Raw genomic sequence first — 26,426 nt, forward strand, 5'->3', positions numbered from 1 at the left:
CTGAAAACAAAGGCTGTTTTACTTTGTCCTTTATTGATAAATTTGACATTTATTGTTGTTTTTGCATATTTCCTAACAGTGAAATAATCATATTTTAGCATTTCCCCTTTCTATAGTTCAAGGAGTAAAGTGTGCATTTTGATTTAAATGAAACTGGTTGACATTGCATTTTGTTTTGTTTTTTATCTTATCTGGTTCCTGTTTCTCAACTTTAAACTGGCATAACAAATCACATGCCTATCAAATTGTAACTGTAGTCTATGTTTGACACTGTTTACACAAAAACCATTAAATTGTGTGTCAAACAGAAACTGCATCTAGATACTGATTTGCAATAAGCAGGACAGAGTTTAAACATGGAGAAACACAAAAGCTGCAGATGCTGGAACCTTGAGCAGATGCTATAGGAACTCAGAAGGTCAGGCATCATTCATAGGTAGATACAGTCAGTCAAGTTTCAGATCTGGAACCATTATATTAAGATATTAAATCATAGTTGAATTGCCGAATCTTTTTTCCCCACATAATAATCAAAGATTGGTGGTGTTGTGGACAGTGAGGAAGATTACCGTAGATTAAAAGGTGATTTAGGAAGGCTGGAGGCTGAGCAATGGCTGATGGAATTTAATACAGATAAGTGTGAGATGTTACATTTTGGAAAGGCAAATCTAAATAGGTCATTTGCATTAAATGGTAGGCTATTGAGATGTGCAGAGCAACAAAGGGATTTAGGAGTTGTGGTAAATAGTACCCTCAAGGCTGATACTCAGGTAGATGGGGTGGTGAAGAAGGCACTTGGAATGTTGGCCTTCATAAATCGGAGTATTGAATTCAAGAGTAGGGAGGATATGATGAAATTGTACAAGGAATTGGTGAGGCCAAATTTGGAGTACTGTGTACAGTTTTGGTCACCAAATTATAGGAAAGATATAAACAAAATAGAGAGAGTGCAGAGAAGGTTCATGAGAATGTTGACAGGATTTCAAGGTTTGAGTTACAGGGAAAGGTTGTGCAGACTGGGGCTTTTTTCTCTGGAACGTAGAAGATTGAGAGGGGACTTGATAGAGGTGTTTAAGATTTTAAAAGGGACAGAAGTAAACGTGGATAGGCTTTTTCAATTAAGAGTGGGGGAGATTCAAACTAGAGGGCATGGTTTAAGATTGAAGGGGGAAAATTATAAGGGGAACATGAGGGGAAATTTCTTTACGCAAAGGGTGGTGGGGATGTGGAATGAGCTTCCGACCAACGTGGTCGAGGTGGAATCATTGGTTACATTTAAGGAAAGACTAGATAGTTATATGGATAGGAGAAGACTGGAGGGGTATGGACCGGGTGCTGGTCAGTGGGTCTAGGAGAGTGGGGATTTGTTACGGCATGGACTAGTAGGGCCGAACTGGCCTGTTCTGTGCTATAAGTGGTTATATGGTTATATGGAACAAATTTGATGGTTTTTGAGGAAGGAACAGATGTTAAAAGTTTCCTATTAACACCAAAGTTCTGGAGAAACTCAACGGGTCACGCAGCATCCGGAGAAAGTTTCAGGCATGAACCCTTCTTCAGGAATGCTGAAAACCAGGCAGACATCTGAATAAAAAGGTGGGGGAAGGGAGAAGAACACTGACAAATAGATTACAGGTATAGTCAAAGTCCAAAAATCAATATGCCAGAAATCTGAAGCACCCGAGCATCCAATTTCTCAAACTTTTTAAATTTAGCAGGCTTTTGTGTGCATACATAAGCACCCTGATGTACAGTTTCAACATGCAACCACATTTAATACAGGTAATCTTATCACAAAGAAATTCATTTATATATTGTATTTTTCTTTTACAATTTTCATTTCTAAAAACAATTTCAAGCATTACATGCTTTTTTTAATAGTGAAAATAAATTGTTTACATTTTTGTCACATATTGACTTTATTTTTCTTTATAACTCCTCATTTGGATAAATGAAGAATGCTGTATTTGTTCATGTATAAACTATCAAAATTTACCTGTTCATCTCTTCTTTGTTCCTCCTTAAATTTGAATTTTATAAGTAGTGCCAAGAACCTTGAAAATCTAAAAATCCAGATTGACCCAATCCCTGAGCAGTCTGGATTTAGGGCTTTTACTGTAATAGGTGGATACAGGTGGGAAGATAGAAGAAAAAGTAGCTCAGAAGTGAAAGGGAGAGAAGACAAAAGGGTAAGAAAGATCACTCTCTGATAAAAGAAAGAAGGTGTGGGAGTTGGAGAGAGGTAGACAGGGATAAAAGAGAGTGACAAGGGGAGGGGGTTAACAGGTATCAGAGAAGTTAATACTGATACCGTCTGGGTGGAGACTGCCGAGACGGAATATTATATGTTGTCTCTTCAGTTTGAAGATGGCAATTTATGAGACAGTGAATCATGTAATACACAAAAGTGCTGTAGGAACTCAGCAGGAATTCCTGAGGAAGGGCTCAAACCAGAAACACTGACTACCTTTTGCTTCCTCTGGATCCTGCGTGACCTCCTGAGTTTTTCTAGCACTTTTGTGTACCGCACTAGACCTCAGCATCTGCAGATTTTCTTGTTTGAGACCTTGAATAATTAACACTTCTCGGCTTCTTTCTTTTATGCCATCCCAACTGTATCCACCTCTTACATCTTCAGTCCTGGAGGAACTCAGCCAGTCACGCAGTGTCCATAGGAGGTAAAGATATATTACCGACCTTAAGGATGGGCTCAGACCTGAAACGGTGTTAATATATCTTTGCCTCCTATGTATGCTGAGAGTCCAGCTGAGTTCCTCCGTCATTTCTGTGTTTTGACTACAATCTGCAGTTTTTTTGTATTACCTCTTAACTTGTTAGCCTGTGTTCATCCCCTTCTTCTGCACCCTGCTTCCACCTTTTATTCAGGCATCAGCCAGATACTCGGTGCTCCTCACAAAAGGTTCTGATCCAAAACGTCGACTGCCTTTTATTTCCTATGGATGCCACATGACCCGCTGAGTTTCCCCAATATCTGCAGACTTTCCTGTTTACTTTCAATATACACACTTCATTCTTTCTCACTGGAATATTACTAATTTTTTAAACCTGATTTGGTGAAACATTGAGGCATCAATTGAATAATCTATAATGTCAACAGGAAGTTTCAATTGCATTACTGCTTTGTTATTCACTTAGAGATATCTACTGCCGATTATATAATGTTATTTATCAGCAAATAATGACCGTGACTGGCTTGGCTAATGGCACTGTTTCTTCTCTCGATGGAGTTGACTTAAAATTACTTGAACGAATAAAAATTAAGTTGGGTCTATTTGTGCTCTTTGTCTTCAATATTTAATAATCTTTATGTGCTTTTATTTTTCTTTAAATCTGCTCACTTAACCTTGCAGAGAGGATAGGATCTTTCAGTTCATTTTCCATCACATTATTGTTTTAAAAATAATTGAAATCATGGAAATTAAAATAATTAAGACAATTGAAAGATACAAAAGCTGCTGGTGCCTGTCAGATAATTATGTCAGTGAAAATTATTACCAGGAAATCACTGAAAGCGAAGCCCAATCTGCTGTTTCACATCCTGTCTGTTTAGTATTATGGTCCCATCTAATCTTCAACCCCCAAGAATAAAAGCTATCATTTCACACATCAATGTCATATTTACCTTTAATTGGCATCCCTTGATTAGCTAAGTGGTTGAAAATGACTGCTCTTTCTACCGCCAAAATCATTGCTCATCAAGTTAACCTTGATTGGACAGGACAGTTTAATGCAGGGGCTAATGGGCTTTATTTTCTCTTTAACTCATTTGGTGCCATGTTTATTTCTATTTTCCACATACATTTAATTCCTAATTTCAAAATGAATTCTCTGAGCCAGTTTGACATACTCATAGTTGGCAATAATAATTGGCATTTCTTTTTCTCTGGCAGAATTTATTTTACCAAACATTGAAATAATTTTTTAATGCAAATGACATCACAATCAAATGCTGATTTTAAGGTGTGGTTGAACCTGAATTAACAGAGGTAGAGTTCTTAAGCATGGTGGGTTGTGTATTAGAACCATAGAACATTACAGCACAGAAACAGGCCTCTTCAGCCCTCCTAGTCTGTGCCAAACCATTTATTTGCCTAGTCCTACTGACCTGCGCGCATACCTCTCCCATCCATGTACCTGACCAAATTCTTCTTGAATGTTAAAATTGAGCCCGCGTTCACCACTTCACTGGAAGCTTGATCCACACTCCCACCACTCTCTGTGTGAAGTTCCCACTAATGTTCCCGCTAAACTTTTCCCCTTTCACTCTTCACCGATGTCCTTTGCTTTGTCCTACCCTCAGTGGAAAAAGCCTATCTACATTTACTCCGTCTATCCCCCTTGTAATTTTAAATACCTCTATCAAATCTCCCCTCATTCTTCTGCACTCAGGGAATAAAGTCCTAACCTGTTTGACCTTTCCCTGTAACTCAGTTCCTGAAGACCGGGCAACATCCGAGTAAATCTTCTCTGCACTCTTTCTATCTTATTGATATCTTTCTTGTAATTAGGTGACCAAAACTGCACGCAGTACTCCAAATTTGGCTTCACCAATGTCTTACACAACTTTACTCAATACTTTGATTTAGGAAGAGACCCTATGTTCCCCAACAATTCAAGGTGGTGACTTGTGTTTTCCTTATTGACGAAAGAATAGTTTGACCTTCCTTTGTTCCCATTGAGACAATCCCATATTGAGACAGTTAAGAATCTAGATTTGTTTACACCCATTTATTTTTCTTATCAAATATCCTTAGAAGCATTTGCATTGAGTTTTCATGTTTCTTCAAGCTTTATTATCCTCTTCTTAATCAACATTTTGCTAATCTATTCCCATTCTCAAGTTCGTAGTTTTCATCTGTCCATTTTATTTTTTTTTCCTCTGAGAATTTTGCCCTGTTCCTAATTTATTTTGTAAACCACAATTGACACTTCTTTCCCATTTTATTTTTGTGTCAGACAGAAAAGAACAATCGTTGTACTTTAAATGTGAGCCATTTCCTATCAACTGAGTTGATGTCACACATGGATGATCCTGCATCAGAACTGGCTGGTTTTGACACAAACAATAAAGATTTTGCTTATCTGAAATATTTGAATTCAGTATTGAATCCTGGGGGCAGTGAAGTGCAAGAACATCAAATGAGATGTTGTTCCTCAAATCTATGTTGGGTTTTAATGAAACAGCATAGGAGGCCAAAGTGGGAAATGTCTAAGTGAATGAAACATTAAAGAAGCAGACAGCATTAAGCATTTTCAGTGATGTGGTCATCCAAGCTGAGAGAGGTTTCTATAAAGACACCATCACGATCACTGAATGCAAAGCACTAAACTTGGTATCTGCCAAGTGTTGTTGTCTCCTCACATTCTAATGTGTCCTGGTTGATTAATAACCTAGCCTTTCGTCTTGGTGAGTAGAAAAAGAATCAAAAGGGAATTGATTGACTTGGAGAGAAAATACGTTGTATAGCCATAGGGAAATAATGAGGGTGGAATATTATTGATTGCATTTTTCTGTTTGGAACTGAATGGTCTCCTTATATGGCAGAGTAAATAAGGCACTAAACTCGAAGAGGTGCAAAAAACAGTTTTGAACATGTCAATGTGTTAGATACGTATTGATTGTTTCTTCTGGGGCTGGGGGAGGCGGGAGAAAATATTTTCACACCATGAATTGGTTTCCATGGCAAATCTGGATACATAAGAAAGTAGGGTGATATTGAAATAGTAAACTGCATACTTCTATAATGCCAGTTTGCGCAGAAATGTTTTTGGCCTCCTCTGTGACAAGTACCCCAGAAATGGAGCTTAATGGTCAACCTACCCTTTCCTGTTGCACCTCAGTATTGACCAAAAAATATGAAAAGTAATTTAAGCCATATGTAATTACATATCTTTTAAAATGGCATAAAACCATTACAGTTTAAGCTTGATTCGAGACATGATTTTAAAGTTCAGTCTCAGAAAGCTTTTGTGTTGAAACTCAAAGTCTTTACTGCTGTTTAAAAGTAATTACGGAGTAAAAGGGTGAGGCATCAGATTTCTTTAAATTGTTGCTCAAAAGCAATAATGATTTTGAAACATCAAGTCATTAGACCGCTAAAACTCACAAATTTGTAGAGTTGTTTTCAGAGCAATGTTTCTTTGTAGAAACAATTTTCCCTCTCTCATATGGAGATTTTGGAATCTGTGTTCCGATGAATCTATCCTCTGTTCCAAAGAGACCGTGAAGTGGCTATTTTCTTCCACGATGATAACCATCTAAAAATGGTTATGTTTCAAATGCAAGATCAATTTTTCTTTCTTAATCAAAAGTGACCATTTCCATGGAAACTACAAGGCTGCACTCTATCTTAAAGAGATAGTCAGAAGTGGTCTTCCTCCTTCAAAAGCCACTTATTCTGCAATCTTCTTTGACTAGGAGCAACATGCCACAGTAGCATTTCTGGTTACTCTATCTCAGTCCTATCTTCCACAGGATGGTCAACTTCCTTCTAGTTTCAAAATGTCCATTGTTCCAGTAATATGTTTCTCTGAAATGTCTTATCACATGACACTTGACATAATTTCTGTCTTAGAAGTTTATAATGTCTTCTTCACATTTATGTGCTAAATTCATAAGTATGAATCTAAAGCAAAAGACTCCGATCTGTCAACTGACCATTGAATTAAAAGTCCTGCTTGTTTAAATAGTTGCCCCTGAATTTCCATTCTAACAACATAAGTAAATAAGCAGAGTCTTGTATTTAAATACATGGCCTCCTTGAGCAACCAGCAGTTCTTCTTGGGTACTTCATTTTTATGGCTGTTTACACAGTTTCCACTGAACAATGAATCTACAGGCCACCGGTCTTGAGATCTGCCAGCTTCCATTTCAAAGGACTCTATGAGTGTAATTGTGTCTGTAAAATGTAAATGTGCCCTGTCCACCTAAAAACTAACTGTACTAAAAAATATATAATTCTATAATTTAACTTTAAATATTAATATTAACATGAATCAATTACAACTGTAACAGCCCACAAGCCCATGCCCCCCATATACACCAATTAACCTACAATCGCTGTATGTTTTTGATGGGGGGGGGGGGGTCAAAACCCACACAGACACAAGGAGAATATACAATCTCCTTGCAGGAAGTACCAGATTTAAACCTGGGTCACTGCCACTGTATCCTGAATCTTGCTCCCCTCAGCATTGTGAGTGTTTCTTCATCAGAAGAACATACAGTAAAATTCCCATTTTCTGAAATTCAAGCAACCAGCAACCGGAAAAAAAAAATTAGGAAATAAATATATTTTTAAAAATTAAAATAAATAAGAGTAAATAAAAATTTATGGTAAATAAAAGTTTAAAATTGTAAATGTTCTCTGAAATAACACATAAACCTTTGATGAAGATTGGAGCAAATATTCAGCCAGTGGAGGGCATTGGTCCATGCTTTGTTCATAGCAGCTGTTTGAATAAAGTTCTGTGAAACATCGATGGCATCACTCAGGATGAAGAGATGATTGCCTGCTTAGTAGAGTCTTAGAGGCTCACTCCCTGCTTATTAAAAGTCTTCATCTTTATTAGTATATTATTAAGTATATTAGTAAGGCTTCATCTGTAAACAGGGGAGGGGGGATTAACTATCTGTAATGTTATTGTTCATTTTTTGGGTGGCTCCATGGAGGGGAGGAACCTACAGATGTGGTGCCGGCTAAATGTTTTCAAAAAATATGACTTAAAATAAAGTAAAATGCTTGAAGGTTTATATATTCATGCAAGTGAAATTTGTTCAATGTAAGTACAGTATAATATTTTTGTCTTTTAAACTGTTTATTCTTAATGCATTAATGAATTAGTTCAATGCATTAGTTAGAGATTGCAAGAGTGAGTCTCAAGCAACCAGAAAATATACTTATCCGGCATCTACTGATTCTCATAGATGTTGCATACCAGGGTTTTATTGTATTAGCAAAAAAAAATGATCTGGTTGAAACAGAAAAAAATGCCAAAATAAGCTCTCTTCTGTAACCCAGGTTCAATCCTTTATTTTTTGAAAACTTTATTTAAAAATCGTTAATAGAAAAACAATATACAGTACAGCATAAGTAATTTTATATAATTGTATATATATGAAAAAAATAAAAAATGACAAAAAAAAGAAATACCCCTCCCATCCCATCATCCAGCTCGCTGAAGGAGAGCTAAAAAAAAAGAAAATATATAATACATCAAAGTACATCCAAATGCATATATTCCAAATACGGTAACCACTTATTAACGAAATAAGAATAATAATCATGCAGTTTATATGTAATTTTTTTCCATGACGATACAAGCTTTCAGTTCATTATGCCATCGCATTATATTAATTACTGTAGTGTCTTCCATGTACTTGCTACACATTTTTGAGCTACAGATAATACTGAATGTACAAATGCAATTTGAAATTTATCCAGCCTTAGTCCCTTTAAAGCAACCATATAACCCATTTAAAAAGTGGATGGATATAATGGTAACTTAATGTTATATAATTTTACCAAAATTAACCTAATTTCCTCCCAAAATAATTGTACTAGAGTGCTATTTATTTTTATTTAGACACATAGCTCAATTACAGGCCCTTTCGGCCCATGATCTTGTGCCACCCAATTGACTTGCAACACCGGTACATTTGAAGGGAGAGGAAAACGGAGCATCTGGAGGAGACCCATGTAGACGCGGAGAGAACGTACAGTCAGCTCGGGATTCAAACCCTGGTCCCGATGACAGTGTTGTACTAAATGCTGTGCTAACTGTGCCCTCTCACTGTGGAGTCTGCACATTCTCCCTGTGACTGCGTGGATTTCCTCTGGATCTTCTTATTGCAAAGACATGTTAATTGGTCACTCTAAAACGTCCCTGTAGAATTTGAGGAGAATAAAAAATGGATGTGGGATGAGTAAATGGGTACATGATGGTCAGTGCTGACCAGATGATTGAGGGCCTGTTTCCTTGCTGCATCTCTCGATGACTTCATCAATTGCTGCTTGCCCAGAAGGGCTGTTGGGTCCTAGAAGAGTGTCATTGGGGGAGATTAAAGACGTGGTATCATCTCTCTTGAAGTTGCATTTGAAAGTACTGTGAGAAGGAGAATTATTAAAAGTAGAAGTGCAAGCAAGGAATTTGTAAACAAAAAATCTCATTGTAAATCTGAAAGGGGAAGGGAGGGGAAAATTGTTTGGTCCTGGAATCTCATTAAAGGTGGGAGAAATTGAACAGATTATTGTGTGTAAAGTGGATAAATAATCTGATCCTTGCTAAGGCTCGGAGTTGAAAAGGTGAAAGTAAAAGTGCAGGAAACGGACCATGAACTGTCAACTGCGGCAAAAGGGAAAGAAAAAAATCATCTCAGAACTACTGGTGTGGAAAGTCTCATCTTCAGAACAGTTACAACAGAGCTGGAGAAACTGAGAATAGAATGGATGCCTTACAGGAAATGGGGTCACAGAAAGTTAGTTCAAAAGAAAAATTATTATTTTTAAGGACAAGACATTGTGTTGCTCAATAATATTTTGTGTGTTATTTAAAATAAGAATCTTGTTTTTGAAACCTGAGTGATCCTGAAGAGTCAGAGGAAGTTTGAATCTGAATCTGCACAGGAGAATTTCTGGCTGTTTTGATTGTGTGAAGTTGCACAATTTTGGTCCAAATAGGATTAAATACTACGGAGATTCACATTTTTTCATGAACTGTTGCTAGTTTTTGAACAAGTTGTCAAAAACAGAGAAGAGGCCATGATTGGCTTTATGGTAAAGAAATTAATTTCTGGACTGGTGTGACATTGATTATGAAGTTTTGAGGGTGAACTTCATAGAAGTATTTAATTTCTTTTCTTTGTGACTGACTGCATTACAGGGTTATTTCAGGATTAAAACATTATTAAATATAGTGATACATTATTATGAGTATACTCATATGATTTGTTCTCTGTTCAAAACAAACTATATAGGTATATATCATTGATAAATATTGCCGTCCCAACATTAAGGATAATTGGTGATTTTATGGTAAATTCAGTGTCTGTGTCTTAGTAGGTTGGGCCAATTTGTTTCAGAAATTTGACAAATTGCAAATAAATTGCCATAGGGAACATCGACATTTGTAGATTTAATAGGCTTGAAATTTTTCTTTCTGTAATTTAATAATTACAACCAAGTCGAGTTATTGGCAGAAAGATAAATTTCTGATTAAAATGATATTTCCCAAGCATTTTTGCAATTTATAAAATGCCCAAATAAATCAGAACGTTTCACATCATTGTTAAAATATTATTTGTGTTTATTAAGCAGAATATTCCGAAACTGGGAGTGTTGAAGTTTCATTTTTTCTCTAAGTGTGAAAGGTGGAAGAAGTATGTTAAGTCCACTCCTTGCATTATGCGAGGTAAAAATGCCACCTCACTGCATATTAATCTGCAAGGCACCATTTGGAGAGATGTCATCTGCATTTGATCCTTATAAATCTGGCAATTTGGTGCTGCTTTTGCTTGGTCCTCTTCATGTATAAGTCATTCCTAAATCAGGTTAATTTCTTGCCATAGATCTTAAGTTTGGAGAAGGTTCAAATACATTTAAAGTCTGCAAAAAGTTTCAATTCCCCTGCTTTCAGAGGGTAATTCAAATTTAAGCAGTCAGCCTGAACATTTGAAAACTTTTACATAGAGGAAACAAAATTGTTCTTTTTCACATTATTATTATCTCCATATATAAAAATACTTTTTTGATTTATTGGTAGACTTTCTACTTGCATCCAGTCGTGGGATGTTGTGCTTGAAAGGACTATTATGTAATATAATGGAAGCGAAACAGTCTTAAGCACAAGTATGACTTTCTTTATGTTAAAATTACCTGTGATATTCCCATTTCTCTATCTCTTGTCTCATATATGGTAGTGTATGTTCGATTTTTTAAGTTGGTGTACCTTACGAAGGGTAATCATCCTGTTTTTAATGATACTCATGGGAACGCTATAATTGATCAGTCCTCTAGCTGGAATATTTGTTGAATTCTCCACGTCATTTCTATATTTAAAAAACTAATGGGCATTGACCAGTAAAGTAGTCAGATTTTCATAGATGATAGCAACACAGGCAAAATCTCATCAGAACATTATTTCTATTGATTTAACAGACTGGGCACTATTAATCTTAATTGCAAAATAAGATTATAAATAAATATAGTAGTCCTATTTCTAAAGATAATTGCCAGATTAAGTAGCATTTAATCTACCTCTTACTGTCTGCAAATCTGGATGCAGCCAGTACAAACTAAATGGTTGCTGGATCAGAGATAAACATATTCATCAATTCAGGAAAAGCAAGATCCTTCTTCATGAAGGTAAGACATTTTCAGAGGGCTTGCTGGCAATGCTTCAGTGAAATGTGCTTCACTTTTAGAAATCGCACTTCTCATTCTCTCCAATGAATATTGCTTCATGAAAGATCACTGTCTAATGCTTCTATTTGTTGCAGGCAATATTTTTTTTGTCTCTGGTTGTCACCCAGTTGCACTATATCGTACCACAGTGTCAATAATGGCTGCCTTTTCCTCAGTGATGAGATTGAAATTTTGCAGGATTTTTGATTTTGAGGGAATGAATTATACGGTCACAAAGGGCCTCAAGCACTGAAGGCTTCCTGATTGTGTCAGAGGTTTGGATCTGGAGCTTGGGCTGTTGAGGGTTCAAACAGAAGTCTGTAGCTGCTGTGGCTGTGGGAGTGCTGGTGAGTCTGAAGGGACATTTATTCCCTCCTTTTGTACTGTAGGGGGCACTGAATAAGGCAGAAGTTAAAGTATATTTTATGCATCACATTTTCAGTGACAATAAAAGTAACAAAACCTTGATCCATAACGGCTCCTTTGCCAAATGGGTCTGCTGTTTGTGAATATAATACAGGAGTAAATTAGTTCCGATTGATTCGGCAAAAAATTTCAGTAGGTGAAAATAAAAATAAATGTTTGCATGTTTCCTTTCAATCTTGAAGGGTGTCATTTGAGCCATTGTGTCCATTCTGGTGTTTAGAGCAATCCAAGTTATCCCACTTCCCCAACCATTTTAATTTAGAAATACAGCACAATAGCAGGCCTTTCCAGCCCACGAGCGTGCGCTACTCAAATGAACCGACAAACCTGTACATCTGTGGAACCAGAGCACCTGGAGGAAACCCATGCAAACACCAGAAGAATACACAAACTCAGTCAGTGAAGAGTAAATGGCACTGTAATAGCATCGTACTAACATTTACACTTTCTCTGTCTCATTCCCAATAACAGTGCCCTGAATTTTTCCTCCAAGCCACATGCAATGAAAGTCATTTACAGTATCCAATCAGCACTCTTGGGATTTGGGAGGAAACCATGTCACCAAGGAAAACCCAAATTATTACTGGGGGAAGGAGGCAAACTCCAGACAGAAAGCACTAGAGTTCAGGATTGAACCCGGATGTTTGGATCTCTGAGATGCACTATTTGGTGACATTTTGTTGTGAAATTTATGTTGAGGTTAATATCCTCAGTTGTTTAAACAAATTGGGTTATTTAATGTGAATATCAATGAGTTGCTTCCCAGTTGTCTCACTGTTTTATTTGCAGAACTATGTCTGCCTCTCAGCTGTTGGTCTTTCCTCCTCCACCTGCCCATTCTTCCCTCCTCCCTCGACCTTTTTAATTCAGGCACCTGCCTGCATTTTCCTCATACTTTGGCAAAATGCTCAGTCCAGAAATGTTGGTTTTATATCTTTGCCTCCCACAGACGCTGTGGAAACTGCTGAATTTCTCCAGTAATTTTAGTGTCTGCAGACTTTCTTCTCTCACCATTATATATCTGATGGTCTTGTACTTAAATGCATTGATTTTCTATATAAATTCAAAATTTTGTGGGGTATTATGGGTCAGGTATGGGGGCACCAATATCCCTGAGCATAAAGCCCTGCCAAAGGTGGTGGACATTGTCTAGGCCATCACACTCAAAACCTTCCCCAACATCATCTACAGGGAACACTGCTATTGGAGAGCAGCAACAATCATCAAGGATTCAAGTCTGTATTCCATTAGAAAAAATAACATATAATTTAAGAAGTAATATTACAATATTTGAACAAATATGGGAGCCATACATGAAACATAATAGAGAAAACCTACCGGGGACATCTACCATCTAAAATGACAGAAGGAGAAGAGAATGAAAAGAACTGACTCAGTGGAATTTCTTGTTTATTTCTATTGAGTGACAACATTGTTTGACGGGTTTAATGTATCTTAGATTCTGAACTTTAAATGAATGGGAGGGGAGGTAGGGAGGGTGGGATGGGAAGAGGAAGAGGGGGGGAGAAAACAACACTGTATATATTTGAAAATGAAAATGTATGTATCTTGATCAATGTGGTGTATAGTGTGAAAAATAAAAAAATTTTTAAAAAAAGGATCCAAGTCGCCCAGTACGTGCTCTGTTCTCAGTGCTACCATCAAGAAAGAAGTATGGGTGCCACATGACTCACTTCATCAGGTACCCCTCCACTATCAGATCCCTCATCAATAAGGTCCATCAGAAACTCATTTAAGGACTTTTGCACTTCATTGATTTTTTTTTTCCTTTTTGTATTGCACAGTCAGCTTGTTTCCATTTTTTTACATGTGTATGTTGAGTACACTGTTTTTGCAATACCAATAAGTGGTAATTTTACCTCGCCTACAGGAAAAACAATCTCTGGGGTTATATGTGATGTCATGTATATACTCTGACAACGAATATGAAATCTGCTGGCAAGACTGGCTTTAATAGTACCTCCAAAATTATCCATGAGAAGGTGGAAATGGGAGGAAACACTCAACAGCTCATGCAGTATCTGTGGAAAGAGAAACAAGTCGACTTAGGGTTTACTTTGAGTTCTGCAAATTTTTATATCGTGTTTTATATCTATTTTATCCTGAAGACTTTCAGCAAAAGGCATCTCTCCTGTAATAATACAACAAAGAAGCTCATTGTTCTATTCAAATTCAGCTCCATCTCCTGAAGAATGTACACTTCAGTTTTACTTTAATCATTCGATGGAGGTTGGGTAATGATAATAGTATAAATCTTTGGTAATATTGAGCCACTTGGTAACATGCATTGACATGTCAGTTTTGAAAAAAGGATTATTGATCTTCAGTGGGTACTGGCGGACTTGCTGAATATTTTGAGGGCTCTTTCTTTCTTTCAGATTTCTATTATTTGCTGTTCTTTTACTCTTCAATTAAACCACCTTTGAATTAATCCTTTATGAGCTAATTGCTTTTTATTTTTAAAAAACCATATATTTATCCACCATTATACCATATTTTCTATTTTCTGATGCAGAATAGAATTTGCCCCAGAACCACAATGATTTGATTTAATATTCCCCCTGTTTTCTCTTCCACAAACCATCTTCTCCAATGTGCATCTTGACTCAAGGCTGTGCAGTGTTTGCTTTGAGGCAACCATCCTCCTCTTTCCCCGCCTTCCACAAGTCCAGGTCCTTTCCCCTGGAGAAATGCCTCATCACTGTTCAAATATCTGACATTCCAGATCCAGTGTCCAGACTTTCTCAGGAATTATTTGACTCCCACTGCCTGATTGGATAATTTATTAGATGTTCCTTGTCAAACCCAAAGTATTAAATAAGAAAATTGACATGGAATATTTAACATAAGTGCTTCTGTTTTAAATTAATGCAATCTATAAAATATGCACAATCTTTTAATTGATACTTATTATGAGAAATACAACAAAAACAGTTGACTTATTCAGCTGAATGACAGAAATGCATTTAAAACATCTGTTTCTGCAAAACTACAACATCAGGATCCTTCTGTTTTGCTGCAGTAAAAATACAAATGGTAACAATTAATATTTATTAACATTGCATCTTGTTTCCCTGCTGTCTCCAGAAAGGAACTGTATGAAAGCATTATCTTTTGGGTGAATCTGTCCAGCACACAGAAGGATGTTATAGAATCCACATAACATGTTAGAAATGGCACCATCAGTTAGACATTCTGGGAAAAGCCCTTACAATCTTAATTTTGTCATTCTTTTCAACTTTATATTGAGAATGAGCATATGAATTTTCTTATTATACTGTACTTAAAGGTCAGAAAGTCTATTTGTTCGAGTTGTCCATGCTGTTGTTTATGCAAAAGGTTTGTGTCTTCCAACACTTTGATATTTAATGTCATTACCATATGCTTTTCATCTTTTTCCCTCATGTTGTTTCTCTAGCATTTTCTTAAATTCATCAGTTCTTTTCTCCACAATTTCCCACAATGGATTCACTGAAGAAGTTGTTCCTGACTTCCTTCTTTGATTTATTTTTGAGTATTTATGGATCCTGGTTCGGATTTTCATTCAGAAACATCTTAGTATTTACCCTTTCTCACACTTGTAATCTAATCACTGCTCAATCTTTTCTGGGGGAGAGATCCAACCTAACCAAACATTTCTAAATAATTAAGGACATTTGAAAGAAACCTAACTAACTGTAATAAGTCATTTATTTTAATTTTTATTATTTGAATTTCACACTCTCTAATCGACCTGAAAAGATCATTATTTCCAACATGCTAAACATTATAATCCAGATAAACAACATTATCTTGCCCTGTGCACTATTGTTTTTTTTTAACATTGGGATTAAAATACCAGTCATAAATGCAGAATCTCTGCTTCTTTGGGCTGGAAGAAATATTTTTAAAAAGTTCAAAGTACTTAAAAAGCTCTCCTTTCCCAGGCATGTGCCTGTTGCTTATATTTTGGTTTGCATATATATACTTTTATGCTTATAAATGCTTATAAATATGTTGTTATAGATAATGTTGTTCTGCACTTTTCCAAACTCTAAACATGTCTATTTACACTTAGTTTCTCCTTCAAATATTGAAATCAAGATTTCTCATATGGTCATTTTCTCTTGCTCCTTTGATCCTCAGATTTATTTTTTAAATATAGATATATGGTTCAGTAACAGGCCCTTCTGGACCATAATCACTGCAGAAATATGCCAATATTATAGCTTATTGCCACCTTCTCACTGCATTCTTGCCTGCAGTTTTGCAATTATAGCATAATATGTAGAGTTTACCTTTCCAGATGGAGACAGAGAGATTGAGAAAAGGGAGATGGACCAAGTGAATTTATGGTTGGGGTAAAGTTAGCAACAAAGTGGATAAAATTGACGAGCTCATCATGGGTGCATGAGGCAGTTCTACTGTAGTCGTCAATGAGGCGGAGGAATAGTTTAGGAGCTTTGCCTGTGTAGGATTACTCCACATAGCCAACAAAAGTGCAGGTAGAGCTTGGATCCATATAGTACCCATGGCTACCCCTTTTACTTGAAGAAAGTGGGATGAGTCGAAGAAGTTATTGAGGAGTTTTCGCAATGTATTTGCACAATGGTTGTTTTCTATTATTGTAATTCATGTGTACTCTTGAGCTCTACTGATATCTTTCACTGTGGACCATGGCATCTAAGCAGTAATGACTGGGAGCAGCTGATGCAGAGATTCACAACTGTAAACTTGTAATTCTGGCCTCCATCTTGACAACTTTTTACAGTTACACAATTGAGAGTGTCCTGTCTGGCTGCATCATAGCATAGCATGGTATGATAGCTGCAAAGCATTGGTCTGAAAGCCAATTCAGAGGATCATCAAAAAAGGCCGAGAAGATCACTGGGGTATCCCTTTCCTCTATTGAAAACTTTACCTGAAGCAAGCAATTGCTTAAATAGAGCTCAAAGAATTATCAAAGACCCTTACCTCCAGCACATAGTATCTTTGACCCACTACCATCAAGAAAGAGGTATAGGCTGGTAAATAGCTTTTTTCTGCAGTCTGTGAGATGGATGAGCAGTATCTTGTAACCTCGTAAATTATCCCAAAATATTTATATGTTCAGTACTTATTTTAAATTATATCTTTACGAATATATGTGATTATTATGTAGTGCAATAAGGTCCAGAGAAACATTGTTTCATTGGGTTGTGTATGTGCAATCAGATGATGATCAACATGAATTTGATCTGCATCAAAGTCCTTAATGGTTCTGCACCCATTTTATTATTTGATAATATGCATAAATTGTGCTTCTTTAGAAAATAATAAGAAAAACTCCAAAGTCCAGAAACGAACACATTCTTTCCAATGCAGTGACAATAGAATGTAGAACAATGGAGCAGAGGACTTCAGGCCACCAGGTCTGCAACATCACGTGCAGATCTAGACTATTCCCATCAGACTGCATCTGGTTCATTTTCCTGCCTATTTACTTTTCTGTCTACATGCCTTTTTTAAACATTGCTATTGTATCTGCTTCAGCTACCTCCTCTGGCAGCACATACCAGCACCTACCACTGCATGAGTCATGAACTAACTTCTCCAGCAGTGAGTTCTAGATCACCATAACTTGCTGTGAGAGATAAACTATTATCCTCTCATTATTTTGCTATTTATGCTAAATTTAATCTTATCTCGGTTTTGAATGGTTTTTCCATTATTTTGAGGCATCAAAGGTGAGGAAAATGCACTATTCCATCTATCTTGTCAAGCCCTGTCAGAATTTTGTCCATGTCAATGAGCACTTTCTCAATGCTTTAAAACATGGTATTCCAGGAATCAATCCAGCAAACCTTTATTGCATTCTCTCTATTGCAAGTATGTCCTTAGATTTAGGGACCTGAATATCTCATGCAAGTACTCCCCGAATTACAACCATAATTGGGTCCAAACGATCAGTCAAATGGAAGTAAATCAGAGTTTTGTCTATGTGTGTGGAGTACCAAAGTCTTAAAGCAAATTTTTAAATTAAATCATCGTAGATTTGACGATTAAAAACTTAAAGCTTCCTGAATTTGTCGATCAACCTTGGTAAATCTTATCCACATTCTGGTCCATGCTTATCTTTTTATCCAGTGTTCTGAGGTCCGTCGGGTGGGCGTGGCCATCTCTAATCCTGTGCGCATGCACAAATCTTCAGTTGGCGCATGTGCGGTGGGTTCACATATTGGAATTCAGTTGGCACATGCGTGAGAGTTAAGGGCATGAATTTAGTTCAATTCTATGAATTTGGAAACAATTGAAAGCTTTTTTAAATCGTAAGGTACAATTCATGTATTTGACCTAGCTCACCTTAAAGCAGTCACATCATGAGATTCACAGTGCAAATGTAATTCTTAGCTGTTCTCACTTTCCAGTCAGCCACCAGATATAAAGAGGCAACAGATTAAGCAGAACTGGAGATGGCTGGCAAAATAAATTAATAAGCCAGTGGCTTTGTATTTTTTAATCGATAAAACAGATTTTAATAATTTTTGATATCACATCCAAATGAAAGCTAAAATTCAAGTATACAAATCGGTAACATTAACAATAGTGGCTCCATGTCAAACTGAATATGTCATCAAGACTAAATTTAGTTTGATTTGAAAATGACTTAAAGGATTTCAAATAGCAGATTTAAGGTTAGTGAGAAGCTTTGTAAGTTTTTTTTTAGCAGATTTAAGGTTAGTGAGAAGCTTTGTAAGTTTTTTTTTACACGGGATGCTGGGACATGCTGCCAGATGAGGTAGCTGAAGTAGATTTAAAGTGGAAAATGTTTCAGATGAAAAATTTTCGAATGATTTAAATTAATTTATTTCTATAAACTTAGTGCAAGCAGAATGGTATTTTCAAGTGAAGTTAGATGGATGTTTGGACCATATGGAATCCAGTACTTCTGCATATTGGGCATTTAGGTGGATGTGACCTTGTCATGGTTGAAACTTAACCAACATTTTCAGATTGTGACAAATGTGACAGTGTGGTGTGTACTCAGTTTTGTGTAGTCATTGCTGAGTATTCAGAATGATCTTGAATCTTTCTTCTTTAACTGTGAGACTTTTGAGCTGATTTAATCAATTGTTGATTTTATTGTTCTCATTTGGACGTCATAGTAGTTTGTCACCTGCTCTTACTGTATCAACTGCAAAGAACTTTCCATTGAAAGCATTCAGTGCAATCATCCCATTGTTCTTTGCTTTCATTGGATTATATTGAATACGGCACAGTTTATTCCTTTTGAAATCAACTCAATAAAAAATTTTGTCATTCTTAGTCCAGCAAAATCTTTCACAGCTTTTGAGTCTTCAGAGAAATATTTCTCTTTAAAGGAATGCTTCTCAGAATTTCTCAATAAAGGTAGTGTGATCAACTTTAATTATTATAGGTCAGTGTTCAGTTTTCCCATTGGCATGAAAAAAAACTTTAATTTCTGTAGCACATTTCATTACCTCGGGACATCCCAAGGTGATAAGCGCTCAGTTAATTAGTTTTGAAGTGTGGTCACTGTTACAAAAAAATGCAGCTGTCAGTTTATGTGATCCAGAAAATATTTTAATAACCTGACAATGCTTTTGCAATAGCTTAGAACTGGCACATAGGCCTTTCGATTCACTTGACTTCTGCACAATGGCATCTCCTGCAGTATATGTCTCTCAGGACTATTGTGTTCAAACCTCAAGTGGGGCTGGAAATCATGATCTTCTGACCCTAAGATGTGAATGCTGCCAAAGAAGTCCTATCTCACACAAAAATGTATAATAATAGTTCATAATTGCAACCAAATTGCAGTAGAAACCACTTCATTGGTGACCACTACTGATTAAGCTGCAAAGCTTGGACTACGTGTAAAGGTCAGTTGTTATTCTTCTGAATGCTGGAAGTCTTTTACCTTTCGTATCATAATTGTCCGTGGGTTATTTTGGTTTTGATTATTTTTATCCCAAAAGTTAAAAAGATATTAAAGTTCAAGTTCAAATTTATTATTATCATGCAATGGTAAAGTACAACTGGACGAATCGGGATTCTTTGGTTCTTGGTGTAAAAACATACAAACGTGTATACAGTATAGTGTAAGAGTGGAGCAAGATGGAATTGGGTGAAGTCAACTTAAACATTCCTTATATTTGCTCTCCTGTTGCAGACATTTTAAAATAATCTTGTGACTGAGTATAAAAAACAAATATTGAAAGGAAAGTATCAAAAATAAAACCAAAATTTTGTCGTTCAAAGTTCAGATTTGTTGTCAGACATCACATACAACCCTGAGATTATTTTTACCAGCGGGCCAGGCAGTAAAGTGCATACTCTTGTAATTTACAGAACCATCTAGGTTTGAATTCAATACTATTTGTTTGTTAGATCTGTTTGCTTGCCTTGGTATCATGGGGAAATGAGGAGGTAAATAAGTTGGATACCAAAGCTGATCTAGACAAGCGTGCCATATTCGAATTGTACCAGGTGCCGATTAGTATTAGAGTCGCAGGACGTGAAGTGGGCATATCTATTCCCCACCTTGATTTAGCTTCCAGATGTAAAATGTAATTGAGGTTGTAGTAAATTATGGAAAAATCCATAGATTGATTATCTTGACTTGAGCAGAAACTTGGGAAAATAAATCCTCTAAAATACTGCACATATTTATCATTATGCTGGGTGTCACATTTTTATCATAGATGAATGCGTTGAAGCATTACACAAGTATTAAATTCTTCAAAGAATGCATCATCTATTCACAAGGAGATGTGTTTGACGTCAAGCAAGAGGAAAAGTGCAAAGATGGCCATACCAGATCAACATAGCCATGATATGTCTGTCAATTTTATCTTTCACACTGGGAGTTCTGACTCCTGGGGAGGCATGGAAGCTACGGGAAGTGAATCATTCTTTCTATTTTGACTGACAGAATTTCTTACAGTTATATGATATCTTCACAAATGGGTTAAGTATTGCGATCATCTATCATAAATTGCCAATTGCCTCCTCTCCACTAATAAAAAAAATGTAGATTAAAAACTAATTCTATGTAAATTAATCCATCAGGGTTTTGGACATTATCTTTGGTTACTCGTTTTCGGAAGTCTCTGTTGACTTTGGTCATAAACCATTGAGAGATTGCTGAAGCAAATTTTATGGTAATGTATGAGAATCATAGATCTTTTTAAAAATTAGACATACAACACGGTAACATACCATTTCAGCCAATGAGCCCTTGCCGCCCAATTTAAACCCAATTAACCTACACCCTCAGAACATTTTGACGGGTGGGAGGAATCCAGAGTCCCCAGGGAAAACACGCAGACACAGGGAGAACGTACAAACTCCTTACAGACAGCCTGGTCTCAATCACTGATACTGTAAAGGTGTTGCGCTAAATGCTACGCCAACTGTGCTGCCCCAGTGAGTGACAGAGCTATTTGGAAGTGTCTAAATGAAATCAGACCCTCTGGATAAGATGGTTGAGCTGAGATAGGCCTGCAGAGGAATGGTCCTTATTACATAAGGATATCTATGAGCAGCAGGTGATGAACAGAGGTTATGTCAATTTTTGTCAGGGATTAATCAGGCTACAAGCCAACACAAACAAGGCTCCTCAACCCCTACTCCGGTACATCAGTCTTATACACCCATGATGAGCTCATCAACTCTGTATACTTTACTGCCAACTTCCACTCCAACCTCAATTCACTTGGTCCATCTCCAGCAACACTGTCCCCTCCCTCCATCTCTGTTTCTATCTGGGGGTACAAACTGTCAACAGATATCTACAAACCCACCAACTCCCACACCTACCCCGACTACATCTATTCACCCACAACACCTCCCTCACCACCATTTGGGACCCCAAATAGTCCTTTCCAAGTGAAGCAACACTTCTGTTTTGAATCTACAGGTGTCATCTATTGCATCTGGTGGTCTCCTCTCCATCGAAGAGACTGGACAGATGCAGGGTCAGTTCTGTCTGCTGCAATATTGGAGATCCGTCAGTGGCCACCCATTTCAATTCCCTATCTCATTCCCTTGCTAACGTGCCTGTCTGTGGTCTCATGCACTGCCAGACTGAGACCCCCTGCAAATCCACTCTCCAACTGGATCTGGTTTCCATTAGCCTCCCCCATTTAGACAATAGACAATAGACAATAGGAGCTGGAGTAGGCCATTTGGCCCGTTGGGCCAGCACCGCCATTTTAGATCATGGCTGATCTATATCTTTTTTCTTCTAGCTCTGTCTGACTGTCTCTCTCTCTTCCCTTTTCCCTCTGTCTATTTCCTCTCTCCTCTGACCCATCCATAACCAATTAACACACCTTTTATCTGTTGGTCTGTACTCTCCTGCTCATTTCCCTTTAATTCAGGAATCTGCCTGCTTTTTACTCACATCTTCAAGAAGATCTCCAGTCCGAAACGACAATAATATATCTATCTCCAATGGAGTCTGTGAGACCTGCTGAGTTCCTCCAGCATTTCTGTGTTTTTACTACAATCACAGCATCTGCAGACTTTAGCGTTTTCCTAGTGTGGCCCACTGTTTGTAACATTCCTCTGTTTCATTGAAACCCAACATGCCTGAAGTCGCAAGTCCACACCAGAAGAAACATAAAGTGGTAATAACTGCACCATACTGCTTATTCCTTGAAGAAAGGCTCAGGCCCGACACTGAAAGACTGGCTGAGTTGCTCCAGCGTTTCAGTGTGTTTTTAGTGACTGAACAATTGCTAGTCAAGTGACTTGAATTTTAAATTTAATTTTTTTAAATTTAGACATACAGCACAGTAACAGGTCATTTCAACCCACGAGGCCGTGCCTTCTAATTTACCCCCAGTACGTTTTGTATGATGGGAGGAAACTGGAGCCCCCGGGGAAAAACCCATGCAGACACAAGGAGAACATACAAACTCCTTCCAGAAAGCGCAGGATTCGAATACTGGTCCTGTAAAGGCATTGCACTAACAGCTACGTCAACTGTGCCACTTGTTATATGCATTTAGTTGTGACTTTAATGAATTTGTAACTTTGAAGTGTGGCATACATGAATGTGGATGCATCTTTAAGAATTGTGCCTCAGGTATTATAACTCTTGATGCATTGTTGCACCACAGCTGTTAGTTGAAGAATATTTTGTTAGTAGTCCTGTTCTCATTAGTAGTCCTGTTCTCATTATTTAATGCAAAAGAATTTAAATAACTTGAGGACATTACACTCTTGGCAACTTTTTTTCCATTGTATCAATGAGTTTTTGTTCCATTTTGTTTTTTATACCATCTGTAGATTTTTTGCTATTGCAAAGTGTATCACTTTGAATAATGTCTTTTGAATGAAATGGCCCCATTACCTTAGCATTAAAAGTATAACTTCAAAATTCTCCATGTATATTAGTTGACACCACGCAAGTTGTTTTCAGCATTTTTATTGAAAGTAATAAAACATATTTCTTTTGAGAAATGGAATGATTCATAAGTTAATTAAGAAGTGCTGTTTTGATTGACATAGTTTGAATCAGGCGCTCCATATTTCTTGATTTGCTCTTGCATGCTTGAATACAAATTTTTGGATTTTCAGTCTCTTTATATTAGATTTTCTCAGTGACTTCAAATAATAATTAAATCCAACAATGGGGAGGAGAACTTCTTGGATAAAAAAATCAAAATAGTCACCTCTGGGGTTCTTTTCTTTAAAGGGGGGGTCATTAAAATATTGACTACATTTAGCATGTAGGAATCATGGTTTATTTTGCTATCAACAGAAGGCACAAAATATTATTTTTAATGAAATTCATCATTGTTTTGATTCATTGGTTAACTCGTTCTGGAAGGGTTTATCAAGTTCTGACTGATCACAGTGTGGCTTCTTTCAGACATCCTGACTCTCTAATTTCTCTCAGTAACGAGTTTTGTTCTGTGTAATAAAATATTCATGCTGAAATGGGTTTTAGACTAATTATCTGCAGTCAACATTTGCTGGTGCAGTAATTTTCTTTTCGCTGGTAAGTTGATTAGTGATTCAGTTGTACAAATGGTCCTGTCTGGCTCAGGACCTACATGTTATCTTATATCTCAGATGGTTGGCTATGTACATCCAGATTTAATTCCCATTACTGCTGAGACAGATTTGTGAAGAAAATATAGCAAAGGAGTTAAAAAGGTTTTTAAGATTCCGCATAATGAGGACATTTCTAACCCTTCTCACTTGAGGGAAGCCTGGAAGTGATGGTTATCCTTTTCAAAAGGAAATTAAAATGCTTATTTAATGAATAATTACAAAATTGTCTTATAATGTTTTGTGGCTTCAAGGTACAAATTAGTGAAGGCCATACCAATTGACCAGTGGTATAATTAATTCAATTGATTAGAAGAAAATGAAAGAAAACATTTGTCTGTTCGATTGACAAATGGACTTGTGGCAATTGTGGACTGTTTTTTTTAAACCTTAAATTTTCCAGACCTACGTCTCACCATTTCTGTTAGTGTTGATATCTTTTTTTTAAAAAATTGATTACAGTGGGCACAGCAAACTCCCAAATAGTTATTTTATTCCAGGTGATCATATATTCTAAATCATTAAATAATGTTTATGTGGGTCTTGCAGAAATGCTTACAGTTCGCAGGCTTGTTAATATTTAGATTTATTCTGATGTACTGGTCTGACCGTTGACTTAAACTCAAGATTCCAGAGGTACAAAGTGGCCCTTTTCTGACTATTTACTGGGATTCAGATGGGTTATAATGATTGAACATTGTATATAAATTCATTTTATCCAATGAAACACACGTGCTTTCCAACACTTTCAGACAGTATTTGTCCAACCAATGTCCAAATGAAAGCAACTAAGAAAACATTTGGTTCTCTGGGTGGCTAAGCATTGACATGTATTCACCTGCAAAATGCATAGCAAGTTTTGTGACTTTTGTGTTTAATTGCACATCCAAAACCAGAATATTGCATTGGCATAATAATTCTTCGAATTTTTAAAATCCCATTCACAGCAATTCCAATGAATTATTCTTTCACTGCCTTATTTTTAAAATCTGACTGGCTGCAAGAGAGCTACATTTTTGTTAGGAAAGACCAAAATAATGTCAACTGAGGTTATTTTTCCAAGGGAGATAATTTATGAGCAATACTGTACATGTTTTCATTTAATAATTATCTCAAATTTGATACAATAAGAATTGTTTACAAGTTCCATGACCTTGAGTGAGAACATTTTAACTTTGTCAAGGTTACAGTAAGATCAGATATGGCTACTGAGCAGTCAATGCAAACTGGAAAAGAGACTCCTCCCTGTGTTCCTGTTGTTCCTCAATGAGGCTCACTCTTTGAACATATTGTTGCCACCTCTTAGCTCCCTTCTTCCCATTCCTCCATATATGAGTTGCTTCAGGGAGCCAAGGTTTCTAAAGGCAAAAAAAAACTTAAATCTCTCAGGAGATTGAGGCTTTGCAGGAGAGCTGTAAAACTGGATACAGACCTTGCTCACAGCCCTAGCATTCAGTGATTCAGTCTCGATTGTTTATCTACAAACGAGTCAAGCAGATAAATTGCACGTGAAGTCATTGTGCTAAGTCACATCAAACTAATTGTGTTTTCTTAATCTACTGAACCTAAAGTTTCATTATTTCAACTTTAATATTTTACTCACTGTTTTTTCTTTTGCACAATTATTTTTGGTAGAAACAGAGTTTCCCAATTAATTTGGTGGATTGGAACTCATTACCTCCCCATGGATACTTTATTAGCTTGGAGATCAACTTTCATGAAGTTGGAGAGCTAAAGTGAGGCCCAATATAAATTAGAGGAACGATTCCCCACTGACATGGTCTCATGCACCACCCAACTGAGACCACCTGCAAATTGGAGGAAACACCTCACATTTTGTTTGAGCATTCACCAAACAAATTGTGTAATGTTGACTTCTCCAATTTCCTTTATACCCCCATCTCTCTCGTTCCCTTTCCCCATGCCTCCTTTCTTCCAACTCATCCCTTTTCTATTTTCCTCTAACTCTGTATTCACAGAGCTCCCCCCTTTACTGACCAATTCTCACCTTTTCTCTCTTGACCTATTGTTGGCCTGTGCTCCTCCCCCTATCTTTTTTTTAAAATTTAGGCACCTTCCTGATTTCACTGGAACCTTGATTGAACCTCAGGTCCAAAATATTGGTTATATATCTTTTCCCCTCTGAATGCGTGAGATCTGCTAAGTTTCTCCAGCACTTTTGTGTATTGCAATCACAGCATCTGAAGCCTTACTTGCTTCACTCCTCATTCAGACTGGATAATCTGTAACCCAGATCATAGAATTTTCTAATTTCAGGTAACTAGTCCCCTCTTTATTCTGTACAAATGTAAGCAGAATAAAGAGATGAACAGGTACATTTTGATAGTTTATTAATGAACCATTTTTCCCACATAAAATACCAAGTACAAAAAAATAAACGAACAAATATTCATTTTTTGCGACATCTGTGGCGCTACGCATGCAAGCACACAAAATATTGCTTAATTTAAAAATGTTTTGAGAGTTTTCAAGAAGTCCAGATTCTTGGGT

The 26,426-nt window shown here is 36.8% G+C and overlaps 1 protein-coding gene across 6 annotated transcripts in view; it reads left to right on the plus strand.

Annotated features, from left to right (window-relative positions):
- The window catches only part of exoc4 (exocyst complex component 4), a 325,936-nt gene that overhangs the window by 71,851 nt on the left and 227,659 nt on the right, over positions 1-26,426 (plus strand). Inside the window, exon 9 of one of the 6 annotated variants that reach the window (XM_069907802.1) lies at positions 4,978-5,066. The exons of the other annotated variants lie outside the window; for them this stretch is intronic. Within the exon in view, the coding sequence (XP_069763903.1) occupies positions 4,978-5,030 (53 nt within the window). The 3' untranslated portion in view covers positions 5,031-5,066. Of the gene's footprint in view, positions 1-4,977; positions 5,067-26,426 lie in introns of those variants that run through there. 6 annotated transcript variants of the gene reach the window in all.

Source organism: Narcine bancroftii, chromosome 13 (assembly GCF_036971445.1).
Source record: "Narcine bancroftii isolate sNarBan1 chromosome 13, sNarBan1.hap1, whole genome shotgun sequence".
In the NCBI taxonomy this organism is placed as follows: Eukaryota; Metazoa; Chordata; class Chondrichthyes; order Torpediniformes; family Narcinidae; genus Narcine; species Narcine bancroftii.